At 40.3% G+C, this 19874-nt stretch overlaps 1 protein-coding gene across 1 annotated transcript in view; it reads right to left on the bottom strand.

Annotated features, from left to right (window-relative positions):
• Positions 1–314: 314 nt before the first annotated feature.
• The window catches only part of CTSS (cathepsin S), a 32969-nt gene continuing 13409 nt past the window's right edge, over positions 315–19874 (bottom strand). The window contains exons 5-8 of the mRNA XM_053590780.1: positions 18034–18261; positions 14033–14198; positions 11577–11679; positions 315–1099 (exon numbers count right to left, since the gene is read on the bottom strand). Of these exons, the coding sequence (XP_053446755.1) occupies positions 1000–1099; positions 11577–11679; positions 14033–14198; positions 18034–18261 (597 nt within the window). The 3' untranslated portion in view covers positions 315–999. The remainder of the gene's footprint in view (positions 1100–11576; positions 11680–14032; positions 14199–18033; positions 18262–19874) is intronic.

Below are 19874 nucleotides of genomic sequence, written 5' to 3' on the forward strand. Positions count from 1 at the left end.
TGTAGAGACAGGGTAGCCTGTGTTACTCGGGTTAGTCTTGAACTCCTGGCCTCAAACGATCCTTCTGCCTTGGCCTTCCAAAGTGCTAGGATTACAGACATGAGCCACCAGGTCTGGGCCAGTTTGGGATATATTAATGACATCATCCCACACATTTTTCATGTCCTAGGCATGAATTTATAAAATCTAATGTTTCTGCTGCCTGTTCAGAACCCATCTACTAATCTAGAGCAGCTCTGAGGAAGATCTATCTAAATGAGACAAAAATATGAGTAACAGAATATTTTAAAAGAAATGCAATTCAGTTGTTTTTTTCAGGTTGGTTTAATTGTTTGCCAAAAAGGTCCTAATCTATTAAATTATTGATGATTAAATAGTTTGGACTAGTATATTCAATTGTTGATCATTAAAATTAATCTTCCAAAGAGTTTGAAAATAGATCATTTTGTATTTGTCTACTTTAACACCATTTAATTTAAAAACATTTATTGAACCCTTTTATATGCAAAGGTACAATTTGAACCCGTGGGACATTTACAGCCTAATATTTTCTCTTATCAAAGTTGCCATAGCCCATCACCAGTATACTACAATTAACATTCTCATGACAGATAATAATAATTACCTTAGAATAAGAATGGTATGTGGCAATAATAGAAATTTGAAATGATAGATTTATTAAGCACTTTTAGGCCATCAAGTTACGAAAGCATATTAAGAGACTTAAAAAGACAAAAAGTATAAAATTAAACAATGACAAATACAGAAGATTGCCTTAGCTGAACAATTCTCATATAGTTATATCTATAGTATATTATTAATTTACTTAGCAAACTTTTATTCTGACATCTGCGAAGTGAAAAAAGTGAAGTGAAGAGTCAAACTTTATTTTCTAGTTAGTACAGAAAATATATATTGATCATGTCACACATTTCTTTTGGATACAATTAAGAGAAATGGTTCCATCTTTCTTTTCTTGTTATAAAATGAAGAGGTTCTTTAGATTTCTGGGTAAGACGAATAACTGGCAATCCCACAATGATTTCCTCTATTTCTTGCCATCCGAATATATCCTTGGTCACCAAAGTAGAGGCCCCAGCTTTAGAAAAAGAAATAACACAAAATTATAAATAAACACAATCAAATATTATTATAATTTTTTGTTTTGTTTTGTTTTGCTTTTTGGCCAGGGCTGTTTTTGAACCTGCCACCTTTGGTATATGGGGCCAGCACCCTACTCCTTGAGCCACAGGTGCCACCCTATAATTTTTTTTTTTTTTTTTGAGACAGAGTCTCAAGCTGTTGTTCTGGGTAGAGTGCTGTGGTGTCATAGCTCAAAGCAACCTCCAACTCAGGCTCAAGCAATCTTTTTGCCTCAGTTTTTCTATTTTTAATAGAGATGTGGGTCTCACTTTTGCTCAGGCTGGTCTTGAACTTATGAGCTCAAGCAATCCACCCACCTCAGCCTCCAGAGTGCTAGGATTACAGGCATGAGCCACCTCGCCTGGCCTTATTATAACTTTTTATCTCCTTCTTTTCTTCTATAATTGATCATATTTGAAAAGCTGTAAAACAAGATTAGAATGAAATAATACACATATAATAATTTCTCCAGGAAATTTAAGCAATTTGTAAAAGATAGCTTAGACTAAAGGGTTTAGTCCTATATTGATGAATAATAGACTAATACCTAAGGAAAACAATATAAGACCCATCCAAGTTTGTCCTCCTATGTTGAAAATATACTTTCTATAAGGAAAGAGTTTCATTATCCTTCATAAAGCTTTATTGCTAAATTTTTTGCATGAGAATATCATGGTTACTGATTTTCTATCAAACTTAAATTCCTCTAGAGACTGTCAATTAAGAAATATTTTTGAGGGCAGCACCTGTGGCTCAGTGGGTAGGGCGTTGGCCCCATATATCGAGAGGGGTGGGTTCAAACCCGGCCCCTGCCAAACTGCAACAACAACAACAAAATAGCTGGGCATCATGGCAGGCGCCTGTAGTCCCAGCTACTTGGGAGGCTGAGGGAAGAGAATCGCCTAAGCCCAGGAGCTGGAGGTTGCTGTGAGCTGTGATGCCACAGCACTCTACCCAGGGCTACAGTAAGACTCTGTCTCTACAAAAAAAAAAAAAAAAAAAAAAAAGAAAATTTTTGAGCAACTATTATTAAAAAGGCATAGGGCAGGGAATTCTAAAGTAAACAATAAAAAGTACATCTCTGAAAGAGCTTTTTGATCTAGAAATGGAGCTAAGACTTTCTCAGAAATAAAACTATCAAAAACTAGAATACGCTACCTTGTAAGGAGCTCTCCAGCACTGTGTTTTATCACAGGGCAGAGCTTGTTAGAGGTGTTGCAGAGGGAATTCATGTGTCAGATAAGGATTAGAGGGGAGCCAGAGTTTACTCACTTTTTTATTTTATAGCCTTAAAAGGATTTCAAAATTATTTTACAGATTGACATATAGTTACCAATTTTTAAATTAGCATGTACTAACGCACACAAAAAAGCCATATTATTTACTATCACTAGCTATTATTTTTCTTTCTTTCTTTTTTTTTTGGTAGAGATAGGATCTTGTTTTGTTGCCCAGGCTGGTCTTAAACTCCTGGTCTCAAGCAATCCTTCTGTGTTGGCTTCCCAAAGTTCAGGGATCTTACAAGCACGAGCCACCATGCCCAATAGCAGGTTTATTTAAATAATACTCCAATTTATTTAAATAATATCCCCAATAACTTTGGGGCCTTAATTAGTCACTGATCTCTATGAAAACTTCCCTAGCCCTCTTTTTCCAAAGATTCTCTTGCTCAATTTTGTGGGAAGACTCTTCAATCGAGGCAGCCTTCTAGCGAACTATGTGGCCTTGTCAAGATTCTAAACTTTTCTGGATTGGTAGCAATTTTGTCTCTAGTTGTGCTAGATTTCTAAATTTATGGACCATTCCATAATTGGCAGCATAGACTATACGACTATACAATTACTTCAGGATCTTATCCAATGGCATATCGTCAAGATCACTATAACTTAGCATTTATGGAGATGTCCCTGAAGAATGTGCAGTTTATCAATCCTCATTGATTTCCGGATTAAGCCAAAACATCAGACAGTTATACAATCCAGTATTTTGCATGTTAGCCCCCCCCATAAAATAAGCTTTACTCAATTATCTTTTGGCAGTAAATTATTAGCCTATATTATTAGACATTATGAAAACATTCTGTAAAACTTCTTACTGTATTTACTGTTGAAATGTTATTGAGGGCATTGTTCTCTACATCACATAGAGACACAAAGGAATAATAAAAATAATGACAATAATCCCTATAATTTGTTGGATACTATTATGTGCCAGGCACTGTGTGCTGAGTATTTCATCTTCATTTTCTTGTTTAATCTTTATAATATTCTGGAGGCTATTATTCCTATTTTACGGAGAAGAAAACTAAAAGTTAAAGGAGTTAAATAATCACCAAGGTTTACACATATAGTAAAGAAAGCCAGGATTCTGACCAAGATCTGCCTGACTTCAAAGTTAATTCTTTTACTCATTATGCTAAATTGTATTTTGGAAAGACTTCCTTTTTCTTTCTTTCTTTCTTCTTTTTGTTTTTTTTTTTGAGACAGAATCTCACCATGTTGCCCTGGGTAGAGTGCCATGGCATCATAGCTCACAGCAACCTCAAACTCTTGGGCTTAAGTGATTCTCTTGCCTCAGCTTCCCAAATAGTAGAAAGACTTTCTTGACCCGTGTCAGGAAAGGAGAGAAAAATTCAGAGAAGTGGGTAATGTTTAGAAGATTAAGTATAAACACAAGAAAAACAGAAAAAGAAACCAAATAGAGAAAAACTCCACATTCTTTTACTTATGGTTAACTTGGTAGCATTGGGAGTGACACATAATTCAACCTTTTATGAGATCAACAAGAACAAATTGGAAAATCTCAAACGATTGTGTACCCTTCATGGAGCCTGTAATTCTTGTGTCTATTCAGTCCCTCCTCTGTAGGACTCAGTGCCTGCTGCAGCTGTGCTGCTTCATCATTGCCCCTTTCTATCTGTGTCTCTCTACCAGGCACCACATGGTTAGAACAGTATGTGCAGCTCTCTTACCTCATTCACTTTTTATCACTGCTCTGCTTTTGCACATTTAGCTTTCTCTGCTCTGATTGCTGCTTTTAACCTGGCTAATTCCTTCTTGTTCTTTAAGATTTAGTTAAACAGACTGGGCACAGCGGCTTATACCTATAATCTCAACACTTTGTGAGGTCAAGGAAGGTGGTTTGCTTGAGCTCAAGAGTTCGAGACCAGCCTGAGGAAGAGCAAGACCCAGTCTCTACCAAAAATAGAAAAAACTAGCCAGGTGTTGTGGTGGGTGCCTGTAATCCTGGTATTGGGAAGGCTGAAGCAAGAGGATTGCTTGAGCCCAGGAGTTTGAAGTTGCTGTGAGCTATGATGTCACAGCACTCTAGCCAGGGTGACAAAGAGAGACTCTGTCCCCCCAAAACAGACGAACAAACAAAACTATTTAGTTAAATAACTTAGCTAAAAAGCTTTCCCTGACTATTCAGCCTGGGCAAAATACTCTTCTGTGCTTCCATTGCAACTTATACTACCTCTAATTTTAGTATTTATAACATTCTAGTACAAGGGTATGTATATGCACCTACCTGTTTCCTTGACTCTAACTTTAAGCATCTTGAGGGATGATAGAAAAGCTGTATTTTTCAATGCCAAATCCCCAGTTCCTAGCTTGTCACAAGTTAGGTACTCAATATTTGTTTGTTGAATTAATGTATGAATGAAGTTTGCAAAAATGAACAAGAGATTGCCCTACTTTTTTTTTCTTTAATAGCATCAGTTATGCCCTATCTTTAAGAATATTACATTCTACTGAATAGAAATTGATTTGTAGACATAGCTGTAACACAAGCCATAGTGTTAAATACTGTAATAGAATTTGTAAAGCATTGCTAGGGCTTAGAAATGAGAGAAACAATTCTGGGTAAGTGAATGAGGTGTGCAGGAAATAGCATTTGGAGTATGTTTTGAGGAATAAATAGTATTTTTAATGACTTTCTCACTTTAAAAGTAGTAGCTTTCCTTTTTAAAGACAATTGTGAAATATATAAAAATAGGCAAAGACAACCATTATTAACAGTTGGTGTAATTTCTTCTGGTCCTTTATTATAATGTACATCAGAGAAGTTGGACATAATATTTTAAACTTAATATTTAAATTATATGTAAAGTTTGTATTTACATATATTTTTTCCCTTTAAATATATTTCCTAATTATTATGTTAGGTTATTAATAACAGTCTGAATCATCCTAATGCATGGGTTGGTTTATTTAATCATGTCTATTGTTAGGCATTTTTGGATACTTACTACTTTTTACTATTAAAGAACAATGTAACAATTTACATAAACTGAGTATGAAGGTTTCCCTGTATTTAGGATTATTTTCTTTATACAGATTCCAAGAAATGAATAATGGACCAAGAACAACGTTTGTTCATATTGTTAAATTGCTCTCAAGAAGGATTATAACAGTTACTTTCCTATCTGTAAGAGACTGTAAGAGAGTGCCCATTTCACTAGACAGGGATGATTTCTGTACATGGCAATAGGTTTCAAGGACATTTCAGAAAGATAAAATAGCATATGCAAGGAAATAGAAATGGGTAAATACTTGAGAATATAGCAGAAGAGGTGTCTAGAAAGCTATGTCGAAAGCTAGACAATGGGAAAACTGCAGTGCTTGGTCAGAAATTCAGGCTTTATTTTGATGACAATGTGGAACTATCTAGAATTTTTGAACATGTTTTGACAAGATCTATCTATCTGTATATTTTCTTTTTTGTAGTTTTTGGCAGGGGCTGGGTTTGAACCCGCCACCTCCGGCATATGGGACTGGCACCCTACTCCTTTGAGACACAGGCACCACCCAACAAGATCTATATTTTAAAAGATGCCTCTATAGCTGAGTAGACTAGAACCTGAATTAGAGTAGGGCCTTTGAGAATGGAAAAGAGAAACTATATGTATAAAATATGATTCAGGGGGTAAATAGACAGGGCTGTGGGAGTTAAGAGAAGGGGAGTCCAAGATGATTCCAGGGCTTAAATAATATGAAGGTAGGGCCAGATATGCTGACTTATGCCTATAATCCCAGCACTTTGGGAGGCCAAAGCAGGAGGATTGTTTGAGGCCAAGAGTTCAAGACCAGCCAAGGCAACAGAGAGAGAATTACCCAGATATGGTATTGCATGCCCGTAGTCCCAGCTACTCAGGTGGCTGAGGCAGGAGGATGACTTGACCCCAGAAGTGTGAGGTTGCAGTGAGCTGTGATCACACCACTATACTTTAGCTGGGCTACAAGGCAAGACTATCTCTAAAGAAAAAAAAAGAAACAACACAGGGTGGCGCCTGTAACTCAGTGGGTAGGGTGCTGGCCCCATAAACCAAGGGTGGCGGGTTCTAACCCAGCCCCAGCCAGCTAAAATAGCAGTGACAACTGCAACAAAAATAGCTGGGCATTGTGGCAGGTGCCTGTAGTTCCAGCTACTCGGGAGGCTGAAGCAAGAGAATTGCCTAAGCCCAAGAGTTGGGGGTTGCTATGAGCTGTGATGTCACAAAGCAAGAGAATTGCCCAAGCCCAAGAGTTGGGGGTTGCTATGAGCTGTGATGTCACAGCACTCTACTGAGGGTGACAAAGTGAGACTCTGTCCCCCCCCAAAAAAAATAAAAAAAAAATGAAGATGGTAATGTATTGCCTCAAATATGGTTTTCCCTTGGTCTTATTCTAAAATCCTTTTCAGGGATATAGGATGAAGGGAGAGTTGGGATAGAGGAAGAGAAGACATGTTTAGACTTGCTGAGTGTGAGAATATATATTATCATGAGTGGTAGGAGGCTCAGTGGGTGGGGAATTTCTTTTTTTTTTGTAGAGACAGAGTCTTACTTTATCGCCCTCAGTAGAGTGCTGTGGTGTCACAGCTCGCAGCAACTTCCAACTCCTGGGCATAGGTGATTCTCTTGCCTCAGCCTCCCGAGTAGCTGGGAGTACAGGAGCCCACCACAACACCTAGCTATTTTTTTGCTGAAGTTTGGTTGGGGCCGGGTTTGAACGTGCCACCCTTGGTATATGGGGCCGGCGCCCTACCTACTGAGCCACAGGTGCCGCCTGGTTATTTATTTTTCAAACAGAATTGCCAAGGTGGAAGTTGGATGGAAAGTCTGTGACCTAGTAGAGAGGTCATTTTTAGAGATTGTGAACTAGAAATCATCAACATGACAGCAGTAGTTGAAACTCAAGGAAAAGAAGAATCTGCTTTGGTATAACAAATTCATGTAAGGAGCAGGTGGAAAATCTAAGATATGAGGCTAATGCTGATGTTGGGAAATGAATAAGGTTAGTACCGTGTCACTGATGTCATAGAAGTAAGTGCAGTACAGAGTTTATAAAGCAGTGAAGTATTTTGCATTTCCATGCCATCGCATATGCTTTTTGGGTCACTGAGCAACTTTCCAAGCCCTAACACACTTTTCCCCTCCAACACATAAGAAATTCCACTTAGCTGAAAACTGATTGCAAATAATGTCTCCCCCATGGAGCTTTGGGCAGTGAAGCTTCTCTTCTGCTACAGGCCCAAAGCCACTGAGATGTGCATTATTATAACATAGCATGTTGTACTGTTTAAAGATACATCTAAGTCTATGTTAAATTGTGAGCATCTTTAGGACAGATGTTTTCTTATTGTTTTTTATATCACCAGGGCCTAGATAATGCTAGTCATGTTGTAGATGCATAGGAAATGCTTGTTGAATGAATGAGTACAGAAAATAAGTTTTGAATTTCAACACTAAAATAGATATATGATCTTTAAGAAGAGCAACTTCACTAGAGAAGAGAATTTAGAACACCTAGGGAGCCCCTTAGAGAGTCAGTAAAGCATAAGGGAAAGTAGTACTTCATTTAAAAAACATGTCACTGGTCTGTCCAAGATGATCAGTGCTGTGAATAGGTTAACAGTGAACCAAGATATTGATTCCTTCAGCTACGTCCAATGTGCTATACAAATATCATTATCTTCTGTGTGTGCCACAACATGAAAAGGTAGGAAAACACCTTTTCATTTGTTTAAGATCTATAGACTATGAACTTCCAATAAAGATGTAAAGGGTATGATGGGTTGAATTGTGTCCTTCCCAAATTCATGTTGAAATCCAAACCCCCAGTGCCTCAGAATGTGACCTTATTTGGAAATAGGGTTATTGTAAATGTAATTAGCTGAATTAAGGTGAGGGCATTAGTGTGGGTCCTAATCTGATATGACTGATGTCTTATAAAAAGGGAAAATTATACACAGAGACAGACACGCACACAGAGGGAATGCCACATGAAAAATGGAGGCAGAGATCAGGGCGACACATCCTGAGGCCAAGGAAAACCAGATTACCAGCAAAACTGCTATGGGATAGGCATAATTTTTCTTTCTTTTTTTTTTTTTTGAGACAGAGCCTTAAGCTGTCGCCCTAGGTAGAGTGCCATAGCATCACAGCTCACAGCAACCTCAAACTCCTGGGCTCAAGTGAGTATCCTGCCTCCGCCTCCCAAGTAGCTGGGACTACAGGTGCCTGCCACAACACCCGGCTATTTTTTTGGTTGCAGCCATCATTGTTGTTTGGCAGGCCCGGGCTGGATTTGAACCTGCCAGCGCAGGTGTATGTGGCCAGTGCCTTAGCCGCTTGAGCCATAGGCGCCGAGCCAAGCATCATTTTTCTTTCTTTCTTTCTTTTTCTCAGTTTTGGCCAGGGCCGGACTTGAACCCGCCACCCCTGGTATATGGGACCGGCACCCTACTCTTTGAGCCACAGGTGCTGCCATTTTTCTTTAATTTTTAAAAAAATACTTAGCTGGGGCGGCGCCTGTGGCTCAAGGAGTAGGGCGCCGGTCCCATATGCCGGAGGTGGCGGGTTCAAACCTAGCCCCGGCCAAAAAAAAAAAAAAAAAAAAATACTTAGCTGGTCAATTATTGGGTGGCACCTGTGGCTCAAAGGGGTAGGGTGCCACCCCATATGCCAGAGGTGGTGGGTTCAAACCCAGCCCCAGCCAAAAACTGCAAAAAAAAAAAAAAAAATATATATATATATATATATTAGTTGGCAAATACTATATATATTCAAGATGTACAATGTGACAATTTTATATACGTATAAATTGTGTCATAATTATCACCATCAAATCAGTTAATACATTGATCACAACTCATGCTGATCCCTAGAACTTTTTCATCTTACAAGAGAAAGTATATACTCTTTGGTTACCATTTCCCCATGTCCCCCATCCTCTAGTGGCAACCACAGCTCTATTCTGTTCTTATGAATTTAACTTCTTTAGATTCCACACGTGAGATCATGTAGTATTTTTCTTCCTGTGACTGTAAACATTTTCTTCCTCACAGCCCTCAGAAGGAACTAACCCTCCCTGCACCTTGATCTCAGACTTCCAGCCTGAGAGATAAATTTCTGTTATTTAAGCCACTCAGTTTGTGGTGCTTTATTGTAACCACCCTAGGAAGTTAACATAAAGAGAGACTTCAAGTGTGCTTAAAACTCAACTCTTCATATTTCCTCCCCCTTTCCCCCCGAGGAGTTATATTCCTTTAATTTGTGAATCATACAGATGTCAGTTCAATACCATATGGCAAGAGGCCATTAGGTGCCACATTGGTGCTGCTGAAGATACTCATAGGCACATATAGAGGATTAGAGTGACACACAGGTAAATGTATAATTTAAATGTAATACATGAAAGGCTGTGATCTGGCACACACAGGACCTTTTACAGTACAGAAAAAAGACATTTTGCTCAGCCCAAGGATTCAGGAAGGACTTTATAGGACAGATAATGGCTGAGCCCTCTTGAAGGAAAAGGAGGGGAAAAACCAAATGAGAGGAAAGGTGTAAGGATATTCTAGGCAAAAGGAACTCATAAACAAGATCTGAAGATATTAAAGATAAAGTAGTATGTATGGGAACTATAACTGTTTATACCTCATATAACTAGAGTGAAATGTATGAAACAACAAATGCCAGGAGTTGAGGCTGGCAAGGCAGGTAGGGACGGCAGCAGGGAAGACTCTTCTTCTCTATCAGGGAACTTAAATTTTACACTGATACTAAATAGAAGAGTGATCAGCCCAGACTCATTCACATTTTAGCCACATCAGTTTGGGCCAAGCACAGTGGCTTACGCCTGTAATCCTAGCACTCTGGGAGGCCGAGGCAGGTGGATTGCCTGAGCTCAGGAGTTTGAGTCCAGTCTGAGCAAGAGTGAGACCCTGTCTCTAAAAATAGCTGGGTGTTGTGGCAGGTGCCTATAGTCCCAGCTACCTGGAAGGCTGAGGCAAGAGAATTACTTAAGCCCAAGAGTTTGAGGTTGTTGTGAGCTGTGACATGACAGCACTCTACTGAAGGTGACAAAGTGAGACTCTGTCTCAAAAAAAAAAAAAAAAAGAGACACATCAGTTTGGCAGCAGTAGGAAAGATGGACTAGAGAGTAAAGGGGAGAGCAGGGAGTTAAGCAGACAAGTTAGAAAGCAACAGCAATACTCCCGGCAAGAGGTAAACTAGAGCAGGAATAGAAAATGAAGAAGGGACAAAATAAACAATATATATGAGGTGAAATTAATTTGAATAGTTTGTTGCTTCATTGGACCTTGAGGGGTCAAGGATGAATCCGTAGTGTCTCATTGGGTGACTGTGCTGTGTGGTGTGGCCTCTTACTGATATGGGGATTCTGAAGGAGAGGCAGTGTGGTAGAGAATTCCTTGGACATAGTGAGTTTGGAGAGATTCGATATATGTAAGTGGATATGTCCAGGTGAATCTGAAGTTCTAGGCAGATATCACAGCTAGAGCTAGAGATTCAAAAGCTATCAGCATATAGGCTACAGCTGTAGGAATGGAATGATGTCACCCAAGAAAAAGTAGAATAAGAAAAGTAATTGGCAGAGGACGGAGTCCCTGGTGAAATAGCAACATTTAGGGGCAACAGAGGAATAGGTGTTCATAAGAAAGGCCAAGGAGGAATGATCAGAGAATCATGAAAACAAAGTTAAGAAGGCAGAATAGTAAGTAAAGAAATTGGGGCAGGAAACAATTTAGGTCATTTTGTAAGAAGCTATCAGCTTATTGTCAATATCATAATTGTCATGACCAAAATCACATGAGAGTCTTTGTTGAGGCTCCCTCAGATTCCTGATTTTAATTAAATATATGTTAAAGTGCAAATAGATTACCTATTTTTCTTTTTTTGAGACAGTTTCACTATGTCACCCTTGGTAGAGTGCTGTAGCGTCACAGCTCACAGCAACCTCAAACTCTTGGGCTCAAGTGATTCTCTTGCCTCAGCCTCCCAAGTAGCTGTGACTGCAGGTGCCCATTGCAATGCCTGGCTATTCTTTGTTGCAGTTGTCATTTGAACCCGGGCTGGGTTCAAATCTGCCACCCTTGGTATATGTGGCTGATGCTGTAATCACTGTACTACAGGTGCTGAGCCAGATTACCTGTTTTTCACAAGCCAGTAGTCATTCCCATTAAGGTTTCCATAGCCAACCACTAGTACTCCGTGATTTACAACCTGAGTACAGGCCGGCTCGTAGTAGACACCTGAGTAAGGGAAAAGGTGAATGTTATATGATGATCAAAGACATCCGAAATATTACTTTTTATTAGACTGTTCTAGATACATACCAAGGTTAATTAAATGTTAGGAATACGCACTCTCATGCTTAAACTATTTGGAGCTCATTTTTCTTTGCTACCAATGCTACCTGTCACTTTTCTTGCCAAATTTGGCATCAATCCAATCATACTTCCCTCAGAAACCTTCTTTGATAAGCCACCACTTTTTCTAATTTATTTTTAACTTCTATATAATCAGTTATTGCATTTCTTTGTGTATACAGAAATACATGTTTTATTGCATTTTGCTTTATTGCACTTCACAGATATTGCATTTTTTACATGTTGAAGGTGTGCAGCAACCTTGCGTCTTTCAAGTTAATTGGTGGCATTTCCCAACAGCATGTGCTCACTTCATGTTTCTGTGTCACATTTTGGTAGTTCTTATAATATTTCAAATTTTTTCATGATTATTATACTTCGTATCTGTTCAGTAATCTGTGAGCAGTGATCTTTGAGGTTGCTGTTGTAATTTGGGGGAAGGAGACACCATGAATTGCACCTATATAAAATGGTGAACTTCATCAATAAATGTTGTATGTATTTGACTGCTCCAACATCCCCCACTGTGCACTCCCCCATCTAGCTCCCTTTCCTCAGGGCTCCCTGTTCCCTAAGACACACTACTGAAATTAGGCCAATTAATAACCCTGTGATCAGGCGGGGCACAAAGGCTGACACCTGTAATCCTAGCACTCTGGGAGGCCAAAGTGGGTGAATTGCTTGAGCTCAGGAGTTCAAGACTAGCCTGAATAGGAGTGAGACCCTGTCTCTACTAAAAATAGAAAAACTAGCCAGGTATTGTGGTGGGTGCCTGTAGTCCTAGCTCCTTGGGAGACTAAGGCAAGAGGATCACTTTGAGGTTGCTGTGAGCTATGATGCCACAGCACTCTACCCAGAGTGACAGACCTGGTTGGAGAACCAGGTCTTGCTCTGTCTCCAGGGATAGAGTCCAGTGGCATGATCATATTTGCAGTGAACTGTGATGATGCCACTGCACTCTAGCCATGGTAACAAAGCCAGACTATCTCAAAAAAACAAAAAAACAAAACAAAAAAAAAAACCAAAAAAAAAGCTCAAGCCTCAAAATCCTGCCTCAGCCTCCCTAGGATTACAGGTAGGATCCACTGTGCCCAGCCTCTCTAAATCAAAAGCTAGAGGATTAAGCTTTTTGAGGAAGGCACATTGACAAATGAAATAGGCTGAAAGGTAGGCCTCTTGTGCCAGTTAGCCAAGTTGTGAATGCAAAGGAAAAGTTCTAGGAGGAAATTAAAAGTGCTACCCCAGTGAACACAGGAATGATAAAGTAAAAATAGCCTTATTGCTGATATGGAAAACATTTTAGTGGTCTGGATAGATTAAACCAGCCACAGCATGCCCTGAACCAAAGCCCAATCCAGAGACCCAACTGTCTTCCATTTTTTGAAGGCTGAGAGAGGTGAGGGAGCTACAGAAAAATATTTGAAACTAGCTAAGAGGTTGGTTAATGACGTTAAAGGAAGAAAAGCCATCACCAGAACATAAAAGCTCAAGGTGAAGCAGCAAGCGTTATTGTAGATGCTGCACCAAGTTTTCAACAAGTAGCTAAGACCATCGATGAAGGTGGCAACACAAAACAACAGATTTTCTATGTGGAAAAACATGCATCTTTTAGAAGAAGATGCCACCCAGGACTTTCATAACTGGGCAGAAAAAGTGAATGCCTGGCTTCAAAGCTTCAAAGCACAGGCTAACTCTTCCATTAGGGGCTAATGCAGTTGGTAATTTATAGTTCAAGCCAATGCTCACTTACCATTTGGAAAAATCCTAGGGTGCTTCAGAATTGTGCTAAATTTACTGTGCCTGTGCTCTATAAATGACAAAACAAAGCCTGCCTGACAGCACATCTGTTTACAACATGGTTTGCTGAATATTTTAAGCCCACTGTTGGGAACTACTGCTCAGAAAAAAAAAATTCTTTTCAAAATATTACTACTCATTGTCAATGCACCTGGTCACGCAGGAGCTCTGATGGAGATGTACAAGGAGACTGATGTTTTCAGGCCTGCTGACAACATCCATTCCACAGATCAAGGAGTAAGTTCAACTTCCGAGTCTTATTGTTTGAGAAATACATGTATTACTTTACTGATTAGAACTGGATATAAAATACTTGTATAAAATGTGGGACTGTCTTTAACTCATGTAAACTTTCAGAGATGGAGTGATGGGGCAGGACATTCTTTCTTTTAGAGCAAGAGTCACATACAACACGAGCATAATGGGTCTGAATTTTTACCACTTCTGTAGAGGAAGAAGGAGGAATGACTCGCATCTATAGCAACAGACACGGGGCCTTTACTGGCCACAGCTTCTTTTAGGGCCTCTTCACTGCCAAAGGGAAGTTCCGTGTACTTTGAACATGTGGCAGCGCGATTTTTTGAGTCATATTGGCACTTTTCATCCTGCAAAAACAAAAAACTATAAATCTGATAAAAACGTAGACTTTCCTTTCCTTTATAAATCATTGATATCCTAAGTCTAGATTTTAAATACATTTTCTTTCCTCACTTTAGCTGTTGCAAATGCCTAAAACTCCTTCTCTTTTTAGTGAAAGAAAAATAGAATCTTTCAAATCCTAACCATCCCTGTTCTCACAAATAACAAAGAAATACAGAACTATTCTATTGTTTTAAACTGTGAACCTCTTCATTCATGCAAAACTTGCCAGGACAATGTCCCCTTAGACTCTGAGGTGGACTCAGGGGCATGACACAGAGATCACAGTGTCCAGATGAGAGCTTTACAGTCTTTTTGGTCATATAAGGCCTGCAAGATGACCTGCTGTTAACATGATGGTTTACAGGCGGCGCCAGCCACATACACCCAGGCTGGCGGGTTTGAACCCGGCCCAGGCCAGCTAAACAATGACAACTGCAACAACAACAACAACAATAACAAAAAATAGCCAGGTGCTGTGGCGGGCGCCTATAGTCTCAGCTACTTGGGAGGCTGAGGCAAGAGAATCTCTTAAGCCCAAAAGTTTGAGGTTGCTGTGAGCTGTGATGCTATGGCACTCTACTGAGGGCAACATAGTGAGACTCTGTCTCAAAAAACAAAAAAAGGAGAACCAAGAGATGAACCCAGCTACTTACCGTCATTTGATCTTCAATAAGCCAATCAAAAACACTCAGTGGGGGAAAGACTCCCTGTTTAACAAATGGTGCTGGGTGAACTGGCTGGCAACCTTAGAAGACTGAAACTGGACCCACACCTTTCACCATTCACTAAGATAGACTCTCACTGGATAAAAGATTTAAACTTAAGACATGAAACTATAAAAATACTAGAAGAAAGTGCAGGGAAAACTCTTGAAGAAATTGGTCTAGGAGAATATTTTATGAGGAGGACCCCTCCTGCCCACTCCCACCTCGGGCAATTGAAGAAACACTAAAAATCCATTTCTGGGATCTGATTGAACTAAAAAGCTTTTGCACAGCCAAGAGCACAGTATGTAAAGCAAGTAGACAGCCCTCAGAATGGGAGAAGATATTTGCAGGTTATATCTCCGACAAAGGTTTAATAACCAGAATCCACCAAGAACTCAAATGATTAGCAAGAAAAGAACAAGTAATCCCACATTAGTGTGGGCAAGGGACTTCAACAGAAACTTCTCTGAAGAAGAGAGGCGCATGGCCTACAGACACATGAAAAAATGCTCATCATCCTGGGCGGTGACTGTGGCTCAGTGAGTAGGGCGCCGGCCCCATATACCGAGGATGGCGGGTTCAAACCTGGCCCCAGCCAAACTGCAACAACAACAAAAAAGTAGCCAGGCATTGTGGCAGGCACCTATAGTCCCAGCTACTTGGGAGGCTGAGGCAGGAGAATCGCCTAAGCCCAGGAGTTGGATGCCACGGCACTCTACTGAGGGCGACAGAATGAGACTCCGTCTCTACAAAAAACAAACTGCTCATCATCCTTAATCACCAGAGAAATGCGAATCAAAACCACTTTGAGATATCATCTAACTCCAGAAAGATTAGCTCACATCACAAAATCGCATAACCATAGATGTTGGTGTAGATGTGGAGAAAAGGGAATGCTTATGCACTGCTGGTGGGAATGCAAGCAAATACATTCCTTTTGGAAAGAATTTGGAGATCACTTAGGGATCTAAAAATAGACCTGCCATTCAATCCTGCAATTCCTCTACTAGGTATATATCCAGAAAACCAAAAATCACTTATTAACAAAGATATTTGGGTGGCGCCTATAGCTCAGTGGGTAGAGTGCCGGCCCCATATACTGAGGGTGGTGGGTTTGAACCCAGCCTGGGCCAAATTGCAACAAAAAGTAGCTGGACGTTGCAGCTGGTGCCTATAGTCCAAGGTACTCGGAGGCTGAGGCAAGAGAATCACCTAAGCCCAGGAGATGGAGGTTGCTGTGAGCTGTGGCGCCATAGCACTCTACCGAGGCGACAAGGTGAAACTTTATCTCAAAAAAAAAAAAAAGATATTTGTACCAGAATGTTTATTGCAGCCCAATTAACAATTGCTAAGTCATGGAAGAAGCCCAAGTATCAATCGACCCACGAATGAATTAATAAGTTGTGGTATATGTACACCATGGAGTATTATGCAGCCTTAAAAAAGATGGTGACTTTACCTCTTTTATGTTTACGTGGATGGATCTAGAACATATTCTTCTTAGCAAAGTAACTCAAGAATGGATGAAAAAGTATCCAATGTACTCAGCCCTACTATGAAACCAATTTATAAACACCCACACTTCCATATGAATGCTATAACCCAACTGCAGCCCAAGATGAAGGGGAAAGAGGAGGGGCAGGAGAGGGGAGAGGATGGGTGGAGGGAGGGTAATTGGTGGGACCACACCTATGGTGCATTTTACAAGGGTACATGTTAAATCTACTAAGTGTAGAATATAAATCTTAACACAATACCTAAGAAAATGAGGTGAAGGCTATGTTAACCAGTTTGATGAAAGTATTTCAAATTACATATAAAACCAGCACATTGTACCCCATAATTGCATTAATGTACACAGCTATGATTTAATTAAAAAAAATAAAAATAAAAAAGTCTTGGCACCTGTGGCTTAGTAACTAGGGCACCAGCCATATACACTGGAGCTGGCGGGTTCGAATCTAGCCCTGGCCTGCCAAACAACAATGACAACTACAACCAAAAAAATAGCTGGGCATTGTGGTAGGTGCCTGCAGTCCCAGCTACTTGGGAGGCTGAGGCAAGAGAACGGCTTAAGCCCAAGAGTTAGAGGTTGCTGTGAGCTCTGATGCCACAGCACTCTACTGAGGGCAACATAGTGAGACTCTGTCTCAAAACAAAAACAGAAACAAACAAAAATAACATGATGGTTTACAAAGCCCATATAAAATAGAAAACATTCATATTGCAAGTGGGAAAAGAGAGGTTATAAATTCATGCTTGTTGTATATACAACTATGTTTTTTTAGTTGCTTATGAGGAAAAGAACTCAAATAGCCAAAATAATAGTGGTTAAGGTAAGGGGTTTTTGAATGATATTTTTCTTTTTTCTAAATTTTCTATAGTATGGACATAATACTTATATCATTTTACAAAATGTGTAATGAACTTGTGAGGAGGAAGAAAGTACTATTTAGCTTATTAGTAGGTACAAGAATGATGGTTGATCTGAGAATAAGCCATGGGAGGCTGCAGGAGAAAAACATTTATAAACCTAAACAGATATACAGAAATAATTTTAAGGACAGTTTACTTAAAGCCTTTTTTTAAGCACGGATACTACTGGTTTGTTTAAAAACATTGTGCTGGCCAGGTGTGGTAGCATGCTAGGAGGCCGAGGTGGATAGATCCCTTGAGCTTAGGAGTTTGAGACCAGCCTGAGGAAGAGCGAGACCCCATCTCTACTAAAAATAGAACAACTAGCCAGGTATTGTGGTGGGTGCCTATACTCCCAGCTGCTTGGGAAACTGAGGCAAGAGTTTGAGGTTGCTGTGAACTATGACACCACATAGTTGACTATGTGACTGAGTGAGATTCTGTCTTGAAATAAATAAATAAAAACATAAATAAAATTGAAATAAAAATAAAAACATGCTACTGATCCATTAGGAGGGGCACTGCATAAGAAAGAGACCTCTTGAGAATTTCAGATTGGGATTCTCTCACACACACAACACTGCTTCAAGTAATTGCCCTGGTGGCAAGTCCAGTGCACCCAGTCAATGGACGGCATGAAGTCATAAGGCAGCGGAAAAGTTTGCTTGTGACACACCATGGCTTTGTAGGGATAAGAAGCTTCTGAATCGATGCCGTTGTTATCAATGATGTACTGGAAGGCCTCTGTCATGAAGCCACCATGGCAGCCTTCATTCCTGTACTTTTCAGTTGAGCAATCCACCAGGTTCTGTGCACTGAGAGATACCAGCTTTCCTGTTGTCAGCTTTAGCTGTGCTTCCAAGGCCCCCACAGCACTGAAAGCCCAGCAAGCACCGCAAGAACCCTAAAAGAGACACAAGTTCAGAGAGACAGTCACAGAAATTCAGTGGAGATGACTTCCATGGCATAGACTGGACCACTCCCAACTACATCCATCCTGTCAGGAGGTCCTTCACTCTTAGACAACAGGGGATGAAGACTAAATGCTTGCTTGTTCTCTGGGTAAAGTCCAACCTTGATGGAGATTTGCAAATGGCTAAGCTCAGAGCACAATGACCATCTTCAAATATATTAACAAATAGTACTCAGCGAGCATGTCCCAAACCCCACCTACTTTCACCTGTAAGTAAGGGAGATAGATGCTTACAGTAAAGTGATTTTTTTTTTTTTTTCCTGAGACAGAGTCTCACTTTGTTGCCCCAAGCTAGAGTGCCATGATGTCAGCCTAGCTCACAACAACCTCAAACTCCTGGGTTTGAAAGATCCTCTTGCCTCAGCCTGCCAAATAGCTGGGACTATAGGTGCCCACCACAATACTCAGCTAATTTTGTCTGTTTTTAGTACAGATGGAGTCTTGCTATTGCTCAGGCTGGTTTCAAACTTCTGAGCTCAAGTGATCTTCCTGTCTTGGCCTCCCAGAGTGCTCAGGCCTACCATAAAATGATTTTGAAAGAAGCTAGGATGATTTCTTTGACCTAAAATGTACTTCCTCCTGCCAAATGATGTCCGAAACATTTGCTTTCATCCTAGGTTAGCATTTTTCAAACCTTGTGATCCTCAGCATTTTTTGATCAAAAGATATTTTACAAGAAGGCACAAGAAACAGCAAAATACAAAGCTACTTTTAAGTTAAAAAAGCACAAAGGGCTGGGTGTGGTGGCTCACACCTATGATCTTAGCATGCTAGGAGGCACAGACAGGAGAATGGCCTGAGCTCAGGAGTTGGAGACCAGCCTGAGCAAAGCAAGACCTATCAAAAATAGGACAAATATCCAGGTGTGGCGCTGGGTGCCTGTAGTCACAGCTACTCAGGAGGCAGAGGCAAGGAGTTTGAGGTTGCTGTAAGCTAGGCTTAGGCCATGGAACGTTAGCCCAGGAAAAAAATTAAATTAAAAAGTCCAGAGGATCCAGAGCCCCATCATGAATGTTTTTCTCTCTCTCTTTATTGGGTCTTCCCAAGCTTTTATTTTAGAGAAGCTTGGGTTGGATGGACATCCAAAGTTAGTTGAAAGAAAAATGATGCAGGTGGAAAAGAATAAGAAATTGGTAGTACCATTCACTTTTTTTTTTAACTCTTTCATTAGATTTTTTTCTCCTGAGCATACCATTTACTACTTCTTCTTCTTCTTTTTTTTATAGAGTGCTGTGGCATCACAGCTCACAGCAACCTCAAACTGTTGGGCTTAAGTGATTCTCTTGCCTCGGCCTCCCGAGTAGCTGGGACTACAGGTGCCCGCCACAATGCCCAGCTATTGTTTCGTTGTAGTTGTCATTGTTGTTTGGCAGGCCAGGGCTGGGTTTGAACCCACCAGTTCTGATGTATGTGGCTGGTGCCCCAGCTGCTGAGCTACAGGCGCCCAGCTACCATTAACTTCTTAATAAATGTTTTACCTTTTTCATTGTTCACTAGCTGAAGCATCTGCTCAGAATGCTCTGATTCTTCTCCCTTACCCTGAC

This window comes from Nycticebus coucang, chromosome 5, assembly GCF_027406575.1.
Source record: "Nycticebus coucang isolate mNycCou1 chromosome 5, mNycCou1.pri, whole genome shotgun sequence".
Taxonomy (NCBI): domain Eukaryota; kingdom Metazoa; phylum Chordata; class Mammalia; order Primates; family Lorisidae; genus Nycticebus; species Nycticebus coucang.